Raw genomic sequence first — 17,874 nt, 5'->3', positions numbered from 1 at the left:
TTGGAATGAATTACTCGCAAGAAGTAATTTTGAGTTAAAATGATATTTTAAGATTTAGTCAAACGTGGTCAACCTTGTTATGGGACAATATTGCACGTGTTGGGGTTTTTGTGTAATTAGCATTTGAAATGACTACTACCTAAGTAGTAATTTAGTTTTAAGACTAAGGTTTGGTCTAATGGGTGTAAAGTATGATTTAGGGTTAAATCGTACTTTGTTGTGTTGGTTTGAATTACCACCCGAAGTGGTGATGTGTTAGTGTCCATTAGGTTTTAAATGGGCGGGTTTTGGCGAGCAAGGTGTAATCCCTCGGTTAAGGGATGTTTGTGTCGGGTTCTCTTTTAGAGAATGTGTAATTTATGTGTATATTGTGCCTATGTGTATTATAGGTGATTACTTGCTCGGATTTGAGGACGAAGATCATGTTGTACATGACTTATGCGGGCATTCCAAGGTGAGTGGAATAATTATATGCGTATGTATATAATGTATCTATTTGTTGTAGCGTGAAAGGTGTAGTGTCGAGGTGTTAAGACACCACGTTTCACGTGAAGAGTGTAGCATCGAGGTGTTAAGATGCCACTCGGGTGTAGCATCGAGGTGTTAAGATGCCACCTAGGAGTGTAGTGTCGAGGTGTTAAGACACCACTCCGTAAAATAATGAGTGTTGCATCGAGGTGTTAAGATGCCACTCGGGGTGATGTGCCGAGGTGTTAAGGTGCCACCCTAGGGGTTAGTGGTGCGAGGTGTTAAGTGCCCTAACGGATGTTATGAACACCGATGGCGTTTTCGCGAGCGCCGTTCCCTTGTACTATTGGTCGACCATGGTTATTTGTGTTGTAAGCATATTATATTATTCGAGTTATATTTATATGCGGTTGTTATGCTAGCTTGTGGTATTGGAGATTTATAGCTTGTTATTGTGACGATAAGCTAATTATGTTTGCTAGCGTGTTTGCGGTTTGTGTAAGTGTTTGCAAGTAGGTATAATTATATATGTATTCGTATAATTATTGCATTCACTAAGCTTTTAGCTTACCCCTCTCGTTGTTTACCTTTTTACAGGTATTGCGTTATGAAACTAGCTAGTTGTTAGACTAGTTGTGTAGGAGCGCTTGGGCTCGATGGGGTAGCTTTTGGATATGCGGACGCGGATTGGGGATTTGGTAGCCCCCGGGATTATGCTCTTGGTATCGGGTTGGGTTATAGAGTCCTAACTCGTCTAAATGTAAATTGTGATGGAAACTTGTATTTTGTACGAAAGTCGTAAAACGGCCAATGTGGGTCCCATTATGTAAAACTTGATTTTACGATTGAAATGTGTTAGTTTCATATATTTTAATGGGTTGTGAAAAGCGTTTGGTCTAATTATGTCGGGAAGTGGTCCATCTTTTTCGCGTTTCAAAACTTTTGGACAGGCTACTTTTGCGCGCCGCGCGAGGTCCATGGCGCGCCGCGCCACTTGCTGAATAAATAAAATTTTTTTTTGTGTGTGACATTTTAAGCGGGTTCGAACGTGGTTTGGTTTGGGTTGTTACAATGAACCCTAGAATTCATAATCTTAAACTGATGCAATGTTAATCATGATTTCAAATATTTTAGACGATTTCATGAACACAATTGATTAATTTGAGTAGGATTTTCGAATTAGGGTTTATTCAAATAATGTTTGAAGAATTCCTCATACCAACACAACTGAATGAAAGGAAGTCATAGATTAATCTTACCGAGAGTGAAGATTAATGACATCTTGACAAATTAATCAAGTAATATCAATTAAGCATGTTACAAGACATCAAGTTAAATCAAGTTTAAACCATTCATAAACTTAATTTTTAGACTTAAGCAAACCTATGTGTGTTAATGATTCATTGTCTTTTAAGATCACTAGATTATGACATATTAAGCATTATTCAAGTAGCACAAGCATATATTGAAGTAGTCCAAATACTAGTTGGTGAAACCCCAACTTGTAACACATAGCAAGACAAGGTTGATACATATACATATTAAGTAACTACTTAGCATTTAGCACTTGACACATAGTCAAATAATATACATGTATTAATAGCAAGTAGTCAAGTAATATTCATGTAATGACTAGCAAGAGATCATTAATTAATCTAGGATTAAACACATAGTGATAACATAGCATTGAACCAATTCTATGTAAGTTTTACTTGCAAAGTGGCATTTTCAAGATTAATGTATAAGTATACATTAATGTCCAACACAAGTATAAGGAAGGAGCAACTCTTGATTGGGACTTGGGGACCATCCTAAGTATGTCTAGATACATTTTAGATGTACATGTTTTCCTATAACACTTATGTGTTATCCTTAATCAAGGTTTAATCGTCATTAAGGTGTTATTAAGTGTGATTAACCAAGATTAGTGTTCTAGTGACCAAAACTCCTTTGAGTATGAAGGAGGCAACTATTCTAAGCATGTTTGAACAGGTTTCATAAATTATAGATGTCCCGAAGTGATCGAACTAAAAATGATGGGAACTAGGACAGAAGCTTATACGATTGACCCACAATTGACCGTGAGGTCAGCCGTGCATCCCCGATTTCATAAATCAGGGTGCAAGGCTCCACGGTCTGACCTGCGGTCGATCGTGTACCTAACCGTGCAGTTTTCATTTTCCGTTTAAGCGTTATTTGGTTTTGGTCTTTTGCTAGAGTAAGTGTGGATTAGTGAACTTGTATATTTATGTCAAGATGTCTACCATCACCTTTAGTTATGTGCATATGTCATCATCAAAACACTTATTGTTATGGGTTAAAATTAGTATAGTCGTTAAGCATAATTCGTGTAACCCACATTCTCTCCCAACAATCCCTAAACCCTATTTGCAGTCAACATCTCTCCCTCCATCACCCCTTTGATCGTCGACCTCTAACACCCCAAGAACACCATCAAAAATTGCTTGTTTGCTTGAACCTTCAGCACGAAAGTGCTTCCTTTGATCATCCTCTACACGCTAGTATCAATCAATTGTGTTTTTGAGGTATAATTTCATAACCCTAGATTTATAAAACTGAATTTTATTATGATTACATGGTAATAAATGCCTTATTGCTCAATTGATTGCGATTGTATGCGTTACTAGTCGTTATAATGCTCGGTTTGCATGTTTAGGTTAAATCACGAATTTAATTGCCATGCTACTGATATTGTGATTAAGTTTTATGTAAAAAAGTATCTAGATGAAAATCTATATAAAAATTAATAACTTTGCTCACAAGAATATCATGATTTCGTTATATATTGCTCTAGATATGCTTAATTGAATTTTCAACGTGTTATTGTGCTTATACGACTACCTGAATGGAGTCGAAACTGTCTCGTATGCATAGATAATAGCCTAGCATGAAGTATAAATTGTTTTGGAACTTGAGCTTCTTATATGTTGTTAATTGGATATAAGGAGCATATCTCATTTACATGTTAACTTTTGAAAACTCTATTTACTATGTGCTTTATGCGTGCCAAAATTATAGGTCTGAATTCTGTCTAAATCATAAAGTCTGACTTGATTGGTAAAACTGTACAAATTTGCTATATGAATTTCTTAGATCTTTTGATAGATTAAAATTTGAGATGTTTGTGAAATTATACCACTGATCTAGTGTGATTTACATGTTTCTAGATTAAATGAGAATCTTTATAAAACTGATGCGCGAACAGAAACTAAACTAGAAAGATTTGCATGCTACGTGAGTTCTAGGAATCTTAGCGCGATTTGTATTTTTAGAAAGCTAATGACATGACCTTGTGATCTGGAGTTTGTCATATTTTCATGATTTATCATTTGTGAATAATGCTTCTTCGTTTGCATGACTTTCTTGAACACTTAAGGTAACCGAACTAGTAAACGTTAAATTGCTAAACGAATGTTTGAAACTTATGAGTTGACCTTGGTTTGACTTTATGACATCATTGACATGACCTACTGATGTAGTTGACTTAGGTTAACCAACTTGACCAAGTTTGACTTTTGTTTGACTTGCATGAACTAGTTGGCTTTGTGTTGACTTTTACTTTACAAGTGTGTCGGTCTGAGCAATAGGACAACTGTATTGTGGAACACTCTTTACTGAAATAGACTTATGTAACTATATATTGATATATTTAGGTTACATTACTCGAACTTAAATGACCTACAAGTTGTCACTTGTGCGAAACTTCAAGTGCACTCAAGGTGAGTCTACAGTCCCATACACTTTTCTTTTTGGGATGAGATAACATGTTATTTTTAAACTGCTTTACGAATTAGACACGAGTACTAAAAAGAATATACATATGAGTTTGATCAAAAAGCCCTTAGCTTGAATATCTTAATTACATACGTAAGCTCGAATCATAAGAACGGATCTGTTAGGTCTGACAGCCTCGCCTAACGAACGGGTGCTGATTACTATGTAACTTGTACACTTGATCAGTGTATGTTATATAGGGTAAAGGAAGTCGCGTAGCGCTTTAGCTATTCGCAGGTTAAAGCTTTATATTCAAGTGGTCATAACAGATGTACTATGCTTTGAACGAAATCTCGTGGTCTAACAAACGATAAACGATTTACTAAACCTGTAGATTCACTCAACAATTTTGTTGATCTGTTTTCATGTTTTATCTCAGGTTCTTAGAGGTATAAGCTTCCGCTAATTTGATGACTACGTGCTTGGTTGCATGATATGGATTGGAGTCCATCATATCTTGTTTCAAAGACTATTACATTCGCATTTTTAAAACTATTTACTTTTAAATAATGTTTTGGGATAATTTACTTTTGTCATTAATATTAACTGTTTTTTAACTACTTTACATTTAATGACAACGTTTATTGAAATTAATGCGAATACTTTTCGAAAAACTTCTCTTATAGAGGGAGTGACCATTAACTATTAGACCGGAGGTTAATACACCGTTAGTGGATTCTGACGGGGTGTTACATAATATGTTGCTAATTACCCACGAATTAGCCATAAAAAATTATCCATGATCACAAACTTTGTGTGTAATTTGTACGTGAGAAAAAATTACCCATGAAATACCCATAACTCTACCCATGAAATTTTAATATGTGGGTGGTCCGTGTGAGATATTTTGAATCTCTTAGTTTAGTCACAGTTTAGACACGTCATAAAAGTTTTTGGGTTATTTTGTGGGTAAGTGCGTGAGAATTTTGTGGGAAATTTTTCTTAACATTTTATATTCTCAACCATGGTTAATCTGTGGATAATATGTGGCTGATTACCCATAAATTATTATTTGTGGGTAAAATTCGTGGGTATTCGGCATATTTCTTGTAGTGTCGTCAAATTATAAAAGAATAATTTTAGTAGCGCAAACAGGTGAGTTCTTGTAATTTATAGCTTCTAAATATGTTGTTTTAAGTGTTAACAGTATACATGCATGATAAATTATATATATGAATGATGAATATGCTATGTGATACATCGGTGGATATGTTCTGACGTCGATTTACGGTTTCAGTTACTGATACAAATTACATAAACATATATTATATACTGATATATACTCGGTTATATCGGTTGTGACGACCCGAAAATTTTTGACCAAATTTAAACTTAATCTTTATATGTTTCCGACACGATAAGTAAAGTCTGTAATATTGATTCTCAAAATTTTTGAATTAATGTTATATATTCAGTTAACCTTTGACTATTGACCGACGATTCACGAACATCTATTTGTAAATATATATATATATATATATATATATATATATATATATATATATATATATATATATATATATATATATATATATATATATATAATAAGTTGGAATATTAAGTATTCATAAATAACTTGCAATGCGTATTTAAAAACTGATTAATGTATATGAAATAAAGATATATACATATATATAATTTCAAGTTATTTAATAAACAATAGTAACATTCGTTTATTGATTCGATTGATATTTATATAAGTTAACTAAAACGTTTAAGATGAACAAGTAAAACACTATTTGTTACAGTAAAACACTATTTGCTGCAGTAAAAAACGACTTTGCTACAGTAAAACACTATTTGCTACAGTAAAAACGACTTTGCTACAGTAAATACTATTTGCTACAGTGAAACATTATTTGCTGCGGTAAACACTATTTTGCTACAGTGAATAATATGTCGACAAACAAGAAAACAAAACATATTGGGTACGTACCAGCTGGCCATGCGATCGCATGGCGAATGGGCATGAAACCCATGCGATTGCATGGGGATCAATCTCAGAAAACATCTATAAAGCTCGCACATTTCTGCTTCGACACACACACACATAAATTACTCTGTATTATATTTATTATTATTATTATTATTATTATTATTATTATTATTATTATTATTATTATTATTATTATTATTATTATTATTATTATTAATCTTATTATTATTATCAGTAGTATTAATATTATTATTATTAGTATTATACATAAAATACTACGACGAAGTACTGCTCAAATGATTTCAAACCGAGTTTTCAAATGAGTCAAAGCTAAGGAAACTATGGGTTATAGCTATGGAGGTTATGGGTAATGTTCATGGATATTGTTCGCAAGTCAAACCTAGTGTTTATCATCTCCGTTGCATCTACGTACTTTCCTACAATATTGAATCATAATATTGATACGTGAGCATTCATATCTTATCTTTTATTCATTAATAGTGTATCCAGGTCTAGTGCTCGAGTATATATGTTTATACATGCTTGTATGCTTTAATTTTGTCGTTAGATAGTTTATGATGAATCGCGAATTTGATACATATGCTACTGATATAAAGTATATGATATGCATATCGTTGGAAAGCTATCGAAAAATTAATAACTTTTCATTTAGAAATCGCGTGATTTCGATGAACGGATTAAAAGATATGGTCAACTGAATTATGTTTGACGTTAATTGAAATTTTGTTTGAAACTGTAAACTAATATTTAAACAACTTGTCTATGAGATTGATAAATTGGATTTTTAGATATTACTAATCGAGTAAATGAATTTCTATATAAGGCACGTCTCGTTTTATTGAACAATTGTTAAAGTTGACTATCTTATCATGTTTTAAAAGCTTTATAAACACTATAATCTGATTTTACAAGTATTGGAAAGCTATGTGAAATAATAAAATATTTTTCGATTGCCATGATAATTTAAATATAATATAGCTCCTGAAATAAATAATATTTTGAGTTTGATAAACTATAAATTCGTTCAATTATCAAGACTTATAATATGTTAATAAACATGTATAGATTTAAAAATTATATTGGGTCAGGTTGACTTTTGAGATGACTTTTGTTAACTTTTGCATGTCGGTCTCGAGCATTAGGATTGTGATACACTATGATCTGACCTAGCTTGTTAGACATGTATTGACCAACATATGTTCTCTAGGTTGAGATCTACGGTTATTCTGCATTCCAAGTTTCGGTCACATTTCGGTGAATGACCTTATGTGCTGCTAAGGTGAGTTTCATTTGCTCCCTTTTTAATTGCTTTTGCAATCTATATTTTTGGGCTGAGAATATATACACTTTATTTTAAACACAATGGACACAAGTACATACTAAATTCTACACTGAGTTTGAACCGAAAATCCCTTAGCTTTGGTAACTAGTAACTTCCAGTTATAAGAATTGGTGGGCGCGAGTAGTTGTATATGGATCCATAGGGCTTGACATCCCCGTCTGTTTCAGGTATAGAAACCCTAGCATGAACTATAAAACAGACGTATGCTATTTAAGTTTAGTACACGTTGGATTGCGTGTATTGTACATGTTGGTTGCATGTATGTTAAAACAGGGGTACTTATTATAACGTTAAAGCTTAGTTACCAGGGTGCTCAATTTCGTAGAATATTTTGATAAACGTTTCTGGATGAAACAACTGAAATCTTGTGATCCACCTTTATATACAGATTATACGCAACATTAAAACTATGAACTCACCAACCTTTGTGTTGACACTTTTAAGCATGTTTATTCTCAAGTTCCTAGAAGTCTTTCGCTGTTTGCTTATACGTTATACAAGCTATGTGCATGGAGTCATACATGCTTTATTCGAGAAAACTTTGCATTCACAAAATCATCACCATGTATCTTATTTTGACTGCATTGTCAACAGATGTAGTATTGTAAACTATTATTTACGGTGATTGTCTATATGTAGAAATCATCAGATGTCAAAGACCTTGGAATTAGATATTCATTTATGGTGTGCCTTTTCAAAAGAATGCAATGTTTATAAAACGTATCATATAGAGGTCAAAACCTCACTATGAAATCAATGAATGATGTATTCGTCCAAATGAATTTGAACGGGTCATCACATCGGGGCACCGATTAGTAATGCAAATTACAAGTATTAGTGCATTACAATCATGTTAAAGTTTAGTTATTTATGATGTTATGAAAATCTTATATAAGCATATGTTTTATTTAAAGTTATGATTTAATATGTTTATTGTATGCTTTAAGAATGCTTGACCTATGTTTTATTTAAAGTTGTGATTTAATATGTTTATTGTATGCGTTAAGAATGCTTGACCTCACTAAGCTCTTGCTGATGATTAGTTGTTTTTTTTTTTTTTTTTTTTTCCTTTTTTTTGTGCGTTGCTGATTAGTATATGTAACAATGTACCTCATAACTTAAGGATAAAGCAAAGATAAAGAAAAGATGTGAAGTTAAGAAGAATATGTGTAGTGGTAGTTACTTTTGTTAAGCTATATGAAAAATGCTATCAAGTGTTTAAGACTTCCGCCAAGTTATGATGTAAGAAACTTAAGTGTTATGTTTCGTTTTGTAATGGTAGAGTATTAAGTCTGTCATATGGAAAAGTGGGTGTGACAAAGATGTTCCGCTTCGGATCCTTCAGCAATACTTCATGATATAAAAAAAAAAAATAGCTTTTCATGGATCTCCCAACGGCTAATATTGAAGGTGACAAGGTGTCAATTGTGTGCAATGGCTTCTTAAAGGGTGTGCAACATAGTTAAATAGGCCATCAAACAAGGCCCAAAATTTTGATAGGGCACCAAATTTTCTACAACTTTTGATATACACTTAGTTTGTTATCACTACAAGTAGTTCAAAAAGAACTTAAAAGGAAGAAAGACTGTTTTTTTCTTCTTTTGACACGAATTACTCTTAATCAGAAGTCTCAGAAATTTCGTAAACAATGATAACTTGTATTGCTATAATGATAACTTTTTAGTAATATTTATATATATATATATTGAAAATTAAAAGTTTATAAGCGCCCATTATATATTTTTAACATGAACTTATAAATCAATGAGACGACCCTGTTTGTGTGGCACCAATGGTTAATCAACCCTAGGTTTTACGCATAGGCGTCTTCTGAGCATGTGCAATGTGTGCAACTAAACACGGTTCAACAATTTTAAATGACCCAAATTTTGAAACACATATTTTTTCTATTTATAACTTTTTCGATGATAACTTTTTAGTAGTATTATCTTTATATATGTATGCTTATTCAGGTCGTGTGAGAAATATTTTTCGATAATCGTTAAGCAGAATTATCTTTTTATATGTATTAAAAAGTTTAACGTTTATAAGGTTCCATTTTTTATATCTCTGACATAGCCTTCTAAATTAATGAGATGACCCTGAATTTAGGTTGTTCCTTCGAATAACCGGTATAGGCAGCTGACATTTCAATATTGCATACTATAGTTGGCGGTAACTGTAAATGTAATATGCACTCAATTTACAGATTATGATAAGTATAAAAATTCATCTGCTTTAAAAAGAATGGATCGATATAAGTAATTATATAAATATAACCTTTCAACTTTTTCCCAAAAGCAATGGACCCTAGAAGACTATACTTTACATGAAAAAAATCTAAGGGAGATCCCAAAGTTTGTCGGTTCTATATTTTGAATAGTACTATTACAATTCTACACTAAACCTAAACCGCATATATATTTATTTATTTACAAATATACTAATTCACGTAATAGTTTACAAATATCTTCCAACAGTATAACAGTACCAGCACACTATAACAGTAACGTTATACTGTTATACTGTAGCATGTTATATAGCAATTGGTTTTTTTTTTTTAAAGGTACTTAGGTGTAGGTTTTATCACCACCACTCCACCGCCACCAACAGTCACCTGAGACCACCACTCCACCGCCAGCAACCACCACTGCAACGACAACCAAAAATCAGATCTGAGTAAAACAAGTACAAAAAAAGAATACCGGATAGGAGACAGACGGTGGTTAAGCCCGGGAATGCCACCACCATCGATCACCACCATTGGCCAACACCTTCGACCACCGCCGTTGGCCACTACCGTCAGCCACAGCTTAGAAAGAAGAGCTTTAGCCTACTTGAAAAATAAAATAAAATAAAAGGCATAAAAAGTTGCAATCAGCGAAGGAACACCTGTCAGTATATGCCGGAATAACTGGTACATTGATCGGAAAACGCGAAAATTTCAGCAGTGCCCTAGGTGGCGCGTGCTTTCACCCATGATGCTAACATTTGATGCTTTTGGATCGAAAAATGAATTCCCGTTAAATGGTACAGGTGGTGAGATAAAAATTACACAAATTAAATGTTGATTTAGGAACAAAGGTTAAGGTGGTTTTGGAATATGAAAGAGGCGTTGGGTGAGGATAAATGATGAGAATATTTGATATTCATTCCACTGATATCTCTTTTGTACAACTGTATATCACTAGGGTTTAAAACTTTAAGCATTGACTTGGTCAGCTAGTCCTTTAATGTTTAAGAGTAGTCCATAATGTCATCTTTTAAATGGGCTTTGGCCCAACGAAGTAACAGGTGAATCAATGAATAATTACGATTATTTTTCAATATAAAAATTACTCTTGAAACTTTTTTAAAGAAATCAATTTATTAATTACTCCAAGATATAATTCCAATGTTTACACGATGCAGATACAATCAACTATCGTAATAGACGACAACAACAACAACAACAACAACAACAACAACAACAACAACAACAACAATAGTAGTAGTAGTAGTAGTAGTAGTAGTAGTAGTAATAATAATAATAATAATAATAATAATAATAATAATAATAATAATAAAAACTAAACGCACTCACTTAATAACCTAACCCGCAGCGTAGCGCGGGCGTATATACTAAAAGTGGACAATCACCCACCAATCACACCCCGCCACATCATCAAAAGTACTGTTACACTGTAGCAGTATTTTTTTTTTTTTTTTTTTTTTGCAAATACATATGTTTTTTTTCTTCTTTTTTTTCTTTTTCTTCAAATACATACAAATCTAATTCTAATTTACTAATACAATATTATCGTAATAGAAGCCTAAAAAATATAGGTAAAAAGGGTTATATTTTTATTTTTCATCACCTTTTTCAATATACTATATATTATTTGATTTTTTTATCTTTTAAAAAACCTACTTAAAATATATGGACCATAAGGTTTTGCCGAATAAGTAATTTGTTTAGAAGCCTCAAAACTTAATTTGTTTTGATTCGTTTTGTTGTTAAATTGAGCATTGCAACCCAGACTGTAACATATATCCAGTTGTTTGTGTATTTTTCATTTATATAGTAGAATATTACTATTACAGTTGCCGGCCATTGCGTAAATGGTCTGGAAAGAGTGGACAACATTTTGATGACTTTCAGGCCGAAAACTGTCTAACGATATAGTAGTGTTAAAATGACACTAATCCGCCGCGAAGCGCGGACCACAAATCTAGTTATATACATAGCACGTATATATAATTTGAACTAGGAATCTATTAATTGATGGTCTCCTCGTAACGATATTTTGTAACTCAAGAACAAGAACATAGACCTTCTATAATGTAGAATTGATAAAAAAGAAAAAGTAAAATATTTGCGACAATATGAGTTATCTAATAATTACTACGGAGTATTAGAACAACAATACTCAATTTCACGATTTTGAACCATGTTTATTTATATCATCATAACAATAACATTATAGCTAAAAAGTTTCGACACATTTTCTTACAAGTGAGTTGCTTTAATCATACGTACTAAGACCATATATAATGCAGCGTGATAGGCCAAATTTTACCTCTATCACGCTACCATCACGCCACAATGCGGCGTGATGGAAGGAAAAATTGGTTGTCGTGATGAGAGTATCACCTAAGCAAAATTGAAGCGTGATGATTTTTCAACCAATCACAATTTAGTTTAATGTATTTATAATTAAATTAAATCAATAAAAATAATAAAATAACTCCATCACACCTCATCACCCCACAGAATTGATAAATCGTATAGTCCAACAACATGTGCAACATATAAGTCCAATAGTCCATTCTTTTCTAAAACCAATTGGTGATAGAGGCACTTCCCCTTAGACTTATATTGGTACATTTGTTTTTGTCCATGATCGATGTGGGATAACTTCCTAACAATTAGTCTCACTAGCAAAACAGAGGATATGAGAAATTATCTTTTAAAGTAGCTTCATATACTTATTAATATATCTTTATAAGATAAAAAATGATAACGTATTAACAGTATACTTGTCGAGGCAGTAGGAGGTACAAATATACATATACATGGAGTTAGTAAGAAACTAAGAACTACTGTATAATTTATCTTTTATAACTGTAAACGGTTACACTTGTAGAATTGTAACTTGTAAAGATATTTGTTTTTATATTCTACATTTAGACAAAAAACGCGGTTTCGATAATTTAATACCAGCTTTCCCTTTTTTTATATATAACCACTCCAATCACTTGTTCAAACGACATGCTATTAAGCTTTTAAATTGTTGATTGATGACCCATAATTTGAACATTTTACATATTCAAATATTTATCTCCACCAACTGCAGAAAAGGTGCCTTTAATTAATTAATCAAGATAAAACAAAGGAAATATCATGGAAATAGTCAAATTACTTAAAACAACACTTTATTACGTGGGTTAAGGCTACTCAAGGTTTATATACTTTTTATTTTGTCCCGATGTAGTCCATATACCCAAAAAAAATACTATTATAGTCCATAAACTTTTAAAAAGTGTATCGATGTAGTCCATTGACCTGATAAAGAAGGTTGATCGATTTTAAACCGTTGATCTTCAAAAAAGTATACATTTTTTTGTCCCGATGTAGTCCATATACCCATAAAAAAGTACTAATGTAGTTCACATACTTTCAAAAAGTGTATCGATGTAGGCCATAAATTTTCAAAAGTGTATCGATGTAAACAAAAGGTGACCTGTTTAACCGGTAACAGGTTACCTATGGACTACATCGATACACTTTTTAAAAGTTTATGGACTATAATAGTATTTTTTTGAATATATGAACTACATCGGGACAAAATGAAAATTATATGAACCCTTAAATAGCCTTAACGCTTGTTATGTCACAATGCATTTGAAGATCTTGGTTAATGCTTATTTAGTGTACTAATTTCACCCTTTTTGTACACTAAACTCAAAGTGCTCAAATCCCACTTCAAATTATCTATTAAAGATGTCTAATTATGATCAAAGGGTTCAAAATCTTCATGATGATGAAGATATTAGGGATGTACACGCATTAACTCCGTCGTTTTATCCTCCTTCCATGGCTGCAAGTGATCAAGATTCTCGTGGAGATTTTTCGAACATGAGTGCCACTAATAGTACACTAGTGCTAGCAGGATCGCCAATAGCAAGCAACACAATTGAAAACGATATTTCTAGCAATTGGGATCTTGAATTGCATCCGTCTTTATCTCCTACAAGAAGAAATAGTGCATCGATTGTCCCTCGTGGTGGTAGAGATGTGGTGGTACCAGTTAGAAGTGTAAAGAAGGAAGAAGTTGAATCCAAGATTACGGCTTGGAAGGAAGCTAAGGTCGCTGAGATTAACAATAGGTTTAAATGTGAGGACGCAATAATAAATGGTTGGGAGAGCGAACGGACTCAATTGTCCACGTTAAAGATGAAGAAAGTCGAGGTATTGTGCTTTCAACTAATTTGTCCTAGAAAAAATTGTAGTGTCTATGTGTCCTTCTAACTATGAGGTTATGAATTCAAGTACAGAAGTGGATAATATGTATATATTTGTGTAAAAGTTCTTGTTGAGGTGTGTGAGTTGTCTTTTATGCTGCGTTCAATGTAATTTATGTGTATTAGGCCATGTTCATTATGTTTTATTCAAATTAAGTTCTAGGTCATATGGTTGAATATGTTGAGTTAATTTTTGTTTGTTTCATGTTTGTATAGAGAAAGCTCGAAGAGAAGCGAGTACGAGCAATAGAAAAGATGGAGAACGAGATAGCAAAAGCGCATCAAAAAGCCGAAGAAAGGAGAGCGTCGGCAGAGGCCAAAAGGGGAACCAAAATTTCTAGGGTTCTTGAAGTAGCCAACTTGATGAAAGCTGTGGGGAGGGCTCCTGTTAAGAGTTCATATTTTTAGTATCTCTTGACTGTCTTGATTATTAGTGCATGATCTATGATCATTGGAGTGTTAAGTGGTACTTAAATTATAAGAGTTCGACTATTTTATATATGGTTTAATTATCTTCTAATCTGACTAAGTTTCTCATTGTATGTAGTATTAATAGTAAGTTGTGAGAATTGTATCTTGTATGATATTTTCAAAGTACAAGATGATGTCACTATTTGAGATATATTGTGTACATTTTAGTATTTTACCATGTGATGTGAAGTTGTGATATAGTTGGTTCAATTCTTTATTTTAGATGCTAGAAACCAAACTGAGAAGACTAATATTTGTCACTTTGGGTGTAACCATATCTTACTTAACCTATTGTTAGACTGTTGGAGTAAAGATTATTTAGTCTGCGACCAACATGATACAAATAAGGGATTGTCCCATCATAGTACAAACATCCGTCTCTTCTGCCTACTTGAAGAGTTGAGGTAGAGCTTTTGGCTAAGGTTTGCGTTCGCAAGCAGGAAATTTTAAGTAACCTCGTGGCGTAAATTGTATGCCTGAATGTGTAGTATACCTTAAGGAAATCCGCTATCGAATCATGGTCTAGTGATCCTATCCATATTGTTTCATTAGAAGGTTTATGATAAAAGTAAATCCATAGATTCACCAAGAAAATTATAGGGTTAGCTCTTGAGTTCTGTTCCATATTACACATTTCCTATTTACCTTTTTTTGTACATGGTTGGTCCAATAAACTTCTTAAATTATAGTGTCCCTCTCACTAACGACCATAAAGAAATCACGTCAAATCACGTCAAGAAGTTACGCTTGACACGTGAAGTTAATTTTGTTCATTTGATATCAACTCCTTTTACCTCGGACCGTCTAATATTTGGCTTGAAACAATTTAACATAACCTTTTTGGTAATTAATATAATATTTATCCAATATTAATAGAGGATTGCTACACTACATCCACACAAAATTCACATAAACACAAAATTCACATAAATTTGTTCAATCAATGAAGCGGTTAATCAGATTTAACAAATCAAAATTCAAGATTAATTTCACTTTTCTATTTCTTTCTTTCTACTATTGATTCATTCCATTTGTGTAAAAACTTTGAGTGGTTAAAAATGGTCAGATAGATAAAGAAGCAAGAGCACCAGCAACTATTTAAACCTATATTGATCCAGCATTTCAATGTAAGTAAGGTTGACCAGTCTAGACCAATGATTTATGACCAAATTTTGTTTGGCCTAGAGATCAGAAATGTTTTAACACAAAGCCAAAATAAATAGCAGTCTACCATTGCAGTCAAATATTTAACTTCAAAATTATAAAATTTCAGAAGTCCTACATAGAAATGCTATCAGAAAAATTTTCTCATCAAGCAAACGAAACGGCGAAAATACATAATAGATGATGGATGCATCTAGGAATCAGCAATTGTAACCTCAACTTCAACACCAGGTTCAATGGTGATTGAGGTGATTTGTTTCACAACATCTGGTGAGCTGAAAAGGTCGATAACACGCTTGTGCACACGAAGCTCAAATCTATCCCAAGTGTTGGTTCCTAGAAAGCAGAATTTTGATATCAATATAAATTCAAAAACCTTTCAATTTCAATAATTATCAAAGCAAAATAGAATCGATTCTAAAAACATGTTGTATTAACCTAGAGAAAATTTAGATGTTAAAGTATACCTTCACCACAGGGAGATTTCCTGGTAGTGATGTTAAGAACCTTGGTTGGCATTCTTACGGGTCCCTTAACCCTCAATTTCTTGTCCTTGGATCCACGAATCAAATCCGCGCACACTGTCATTATAAAACAATACAGATATATATCAAAAAGTACACAACTAACCAATATTTGAGTTTGATAACTGCTGAAATCTTACTAGCGAACCCATTACTTACACCAAGACAATGTTTTAGGCAAGATTAACTATAACTTAATTAAATTCCAACATCTGTTTAATTAAAATTTATCAAAATAAATTAATTAATTTACAAATTTATCAGAAATTAATAGCACCTAATGCGGCATAGAAAATATGAATAAATTTTACAAAACGCAATTCAATGCAATTATGATTTACAAATGACTTTAGCGACATTAGGTTGATTTTGAAAGGTAAACATGAGAAAAAGTGAAAAAATGACAGGCATTTTTTAATATATAAACAAGTTTATAGAACTCTTTGTAAAATTAACAATTAAGTAAAAAAAATTTATTACAACTATGGGCATACTTCCTGCATATAGACTCCCTTATGAACGGAGACAAAACTAATTGAAAATGAAACCAATACGAAAAATCAGGTTCCACAGAAAACTAATTGAAAACTACCGACTCAATAAACTTGAAAATGAAATGCATTTTGCAAAGATGTTTCAGTAAAACAGAATGCATTTTGTGAAGATGTTTCAATTCTTTACGTTGAATAAAAGTCATAGTTGAAAACAGAATGCATTTTGCAAATATGTTTCAGTAAAACAGTGCCTATTTCGCAAGAATCTCACAAATTATCCCTCACTATGCCAAAAATAAAATGGAAACTTTAATGCAGCATGGCTTTTAGGTTTTGCAAAGGTCGAGGACAGACAAATACCATAGACCTTATACATTGACACGACCTAATTTCAACAGTTATGCATGTAACATCATAAAACACTAACAACTAATACAGTAATGTAATCAAACACAAACATCAACCATTTAGACTTCAGACGCAAACGGTTAATCAAATGCAGGGCTTACAAACACTATAATAAAGCTATAAACAAATCAAACAATGTATACAGAGTAATCATTTCATGGTGCAGTTGATACCTTTCTCAAGATTCTTAACATTTTTGGAAGAGAGTGTAATTCTAATCTTGTGAACCTGCTCTTGAGGCTCTTCAAGTCCCATCTTTGCTGGCTTCGCAGCTGCGTAAGTAGCCGCCATATTTGCTCCTTTTCTACTATCAAACAAACAATATAACCACCAACAAACAAGTAAACACACAGATCATATAACTTTTAAACATCAAAACATAACAAAATTCCAAATGAGGAAACTTACAAATGAGTGCATTATTGATAACTATACATTTTCCAAAAGATCAAACTCACTTATCAGTGGATTGAAGATAAGCATACATTTACCAGCTAGATCAAACCTTATACAATACTAATTCTAACACATAGGTCATACAAAAATAAATCAACTCTAGAAACTGTGTACAAAGCTCAACAATCAAATTTTCACAAAATTAGGCGAGAAAGAAAATAAAATTGAGGAAAATTGAAGTAAATTGAGCAAACGTAATCGATTTGAATACTTATGCAGATCTTTTTGGGTGAACAATGAACATATATTTATCGATTGAGAAATGATTACAAGAATAAATAATGAAATTAG

At 32.6% G+C, this 17,874-nt stretch overlaps 2 protein-coding genes across 2 annotated transcripts; one reads left to right on the top strand and one right to left on the bottom strand.

Moving 5' to 3' along the window:
- Positions 1–13,483: 13,483 nt before the first annotated feature.
- LOC139898692 (remorin 4.1-like) lies at positions 13,484–14,586 on the top strand. The gene is made up of 2 exons (XM_071881452.1): positions 13,484–14,013; positions 14,283–14,586. The coding sequence occupies exons 1-2, from the start codon at positions 13,546–13,548 to the stop codon at positions 14,472–14,474; spliced, it is 660 nt and encodes a 219-aa protein (XP_071737553.1). The 5' UTR covers positions 13,484–13,545; the 3' UTR covers positions 14,475–14,586.
- Positions 14,587–15,867: 1,281 nt separating this feature from the next.
- Positions 15,868–17,440, bottom strand: LOC139898691 (small ribosomal subunit protein uS10z/uS10x-like). The gene is made up of 3 exons (XM_071881451.1): positions 17,301–17,440; positions 16,169–16,282; positions 15,868–16,037 (listed from the first exon to the last, which is right to left on the bottom strand). Exons 1-3 carry the CDS (start codon positions 17,416–17,418, stop codon positions 15,895–15,897), a joined length of 375 nt encoding a protein of 124 aa, XP_071737552.1. The 5' UTR covers positions 17,419–17,440; the 3' UTR covers positions 15,868–15,894.
- Between the last annotated feature and the right edge of the window lie 434 nt (positions 17,441–17,874).

Source organism: Rutidosis leptorrhynchoides, chromosome 3 (genome assembly GCF_046630445.1).
Source record: "Rutidosis leptorrhynchoides isolate AG116_Rl617_1_P2 chromosome 3, CSIRO_AGI_Rlap_v1, whole genome shotgun sequence".
Classification (NCBI taxonomy): Eukaryota; Viridiplantae; Streptophyta; class Magnoliopsida; order Asterales; family Asteraceae; genus Rutidosis; species Rutidosis leptorrhynchoides.
This window is presented reverse-complemented; position numbering and strand designations above follow the sequence as displayed.

Coding starts and splice junctions, on each gene's coding strand:
- LOC139898692 (XM_071881452.1), top strand. CDS start 13,546: ATGTCTAATTATGATCAAAGGGTTCAAAATCTTCATGATGATGAAGAT. Junction 14,014..14,282: donor TAAAGATGAAGAAAGTCGAG/GTATTGTGCTTT, acceptor ATGTTTGTATAG/AGAAAGCTCGAAGAGAAGCG.
- LOC139898691 (XM_071881451.1), bottom strand. CDS start 17,418: ATGGCGGCTACTTACGCAGCTGCGAAGCCAGCAAAGATGGGACTTGAA. Junction 16,283..17,300: donor TGTTAAGAATCTTGAGAAAG/GTATCAACTGCA, acceptor TTATAATGACAG/TGTGCGCGGATTTGATTCGT. Junction 16,038..16,168: donor GAAATCTCCCTGTGGTGAAG/GTATACTTTAAC, acceptor TCTGCTTTCTAG/GAACCAACACTTGGGATAGA.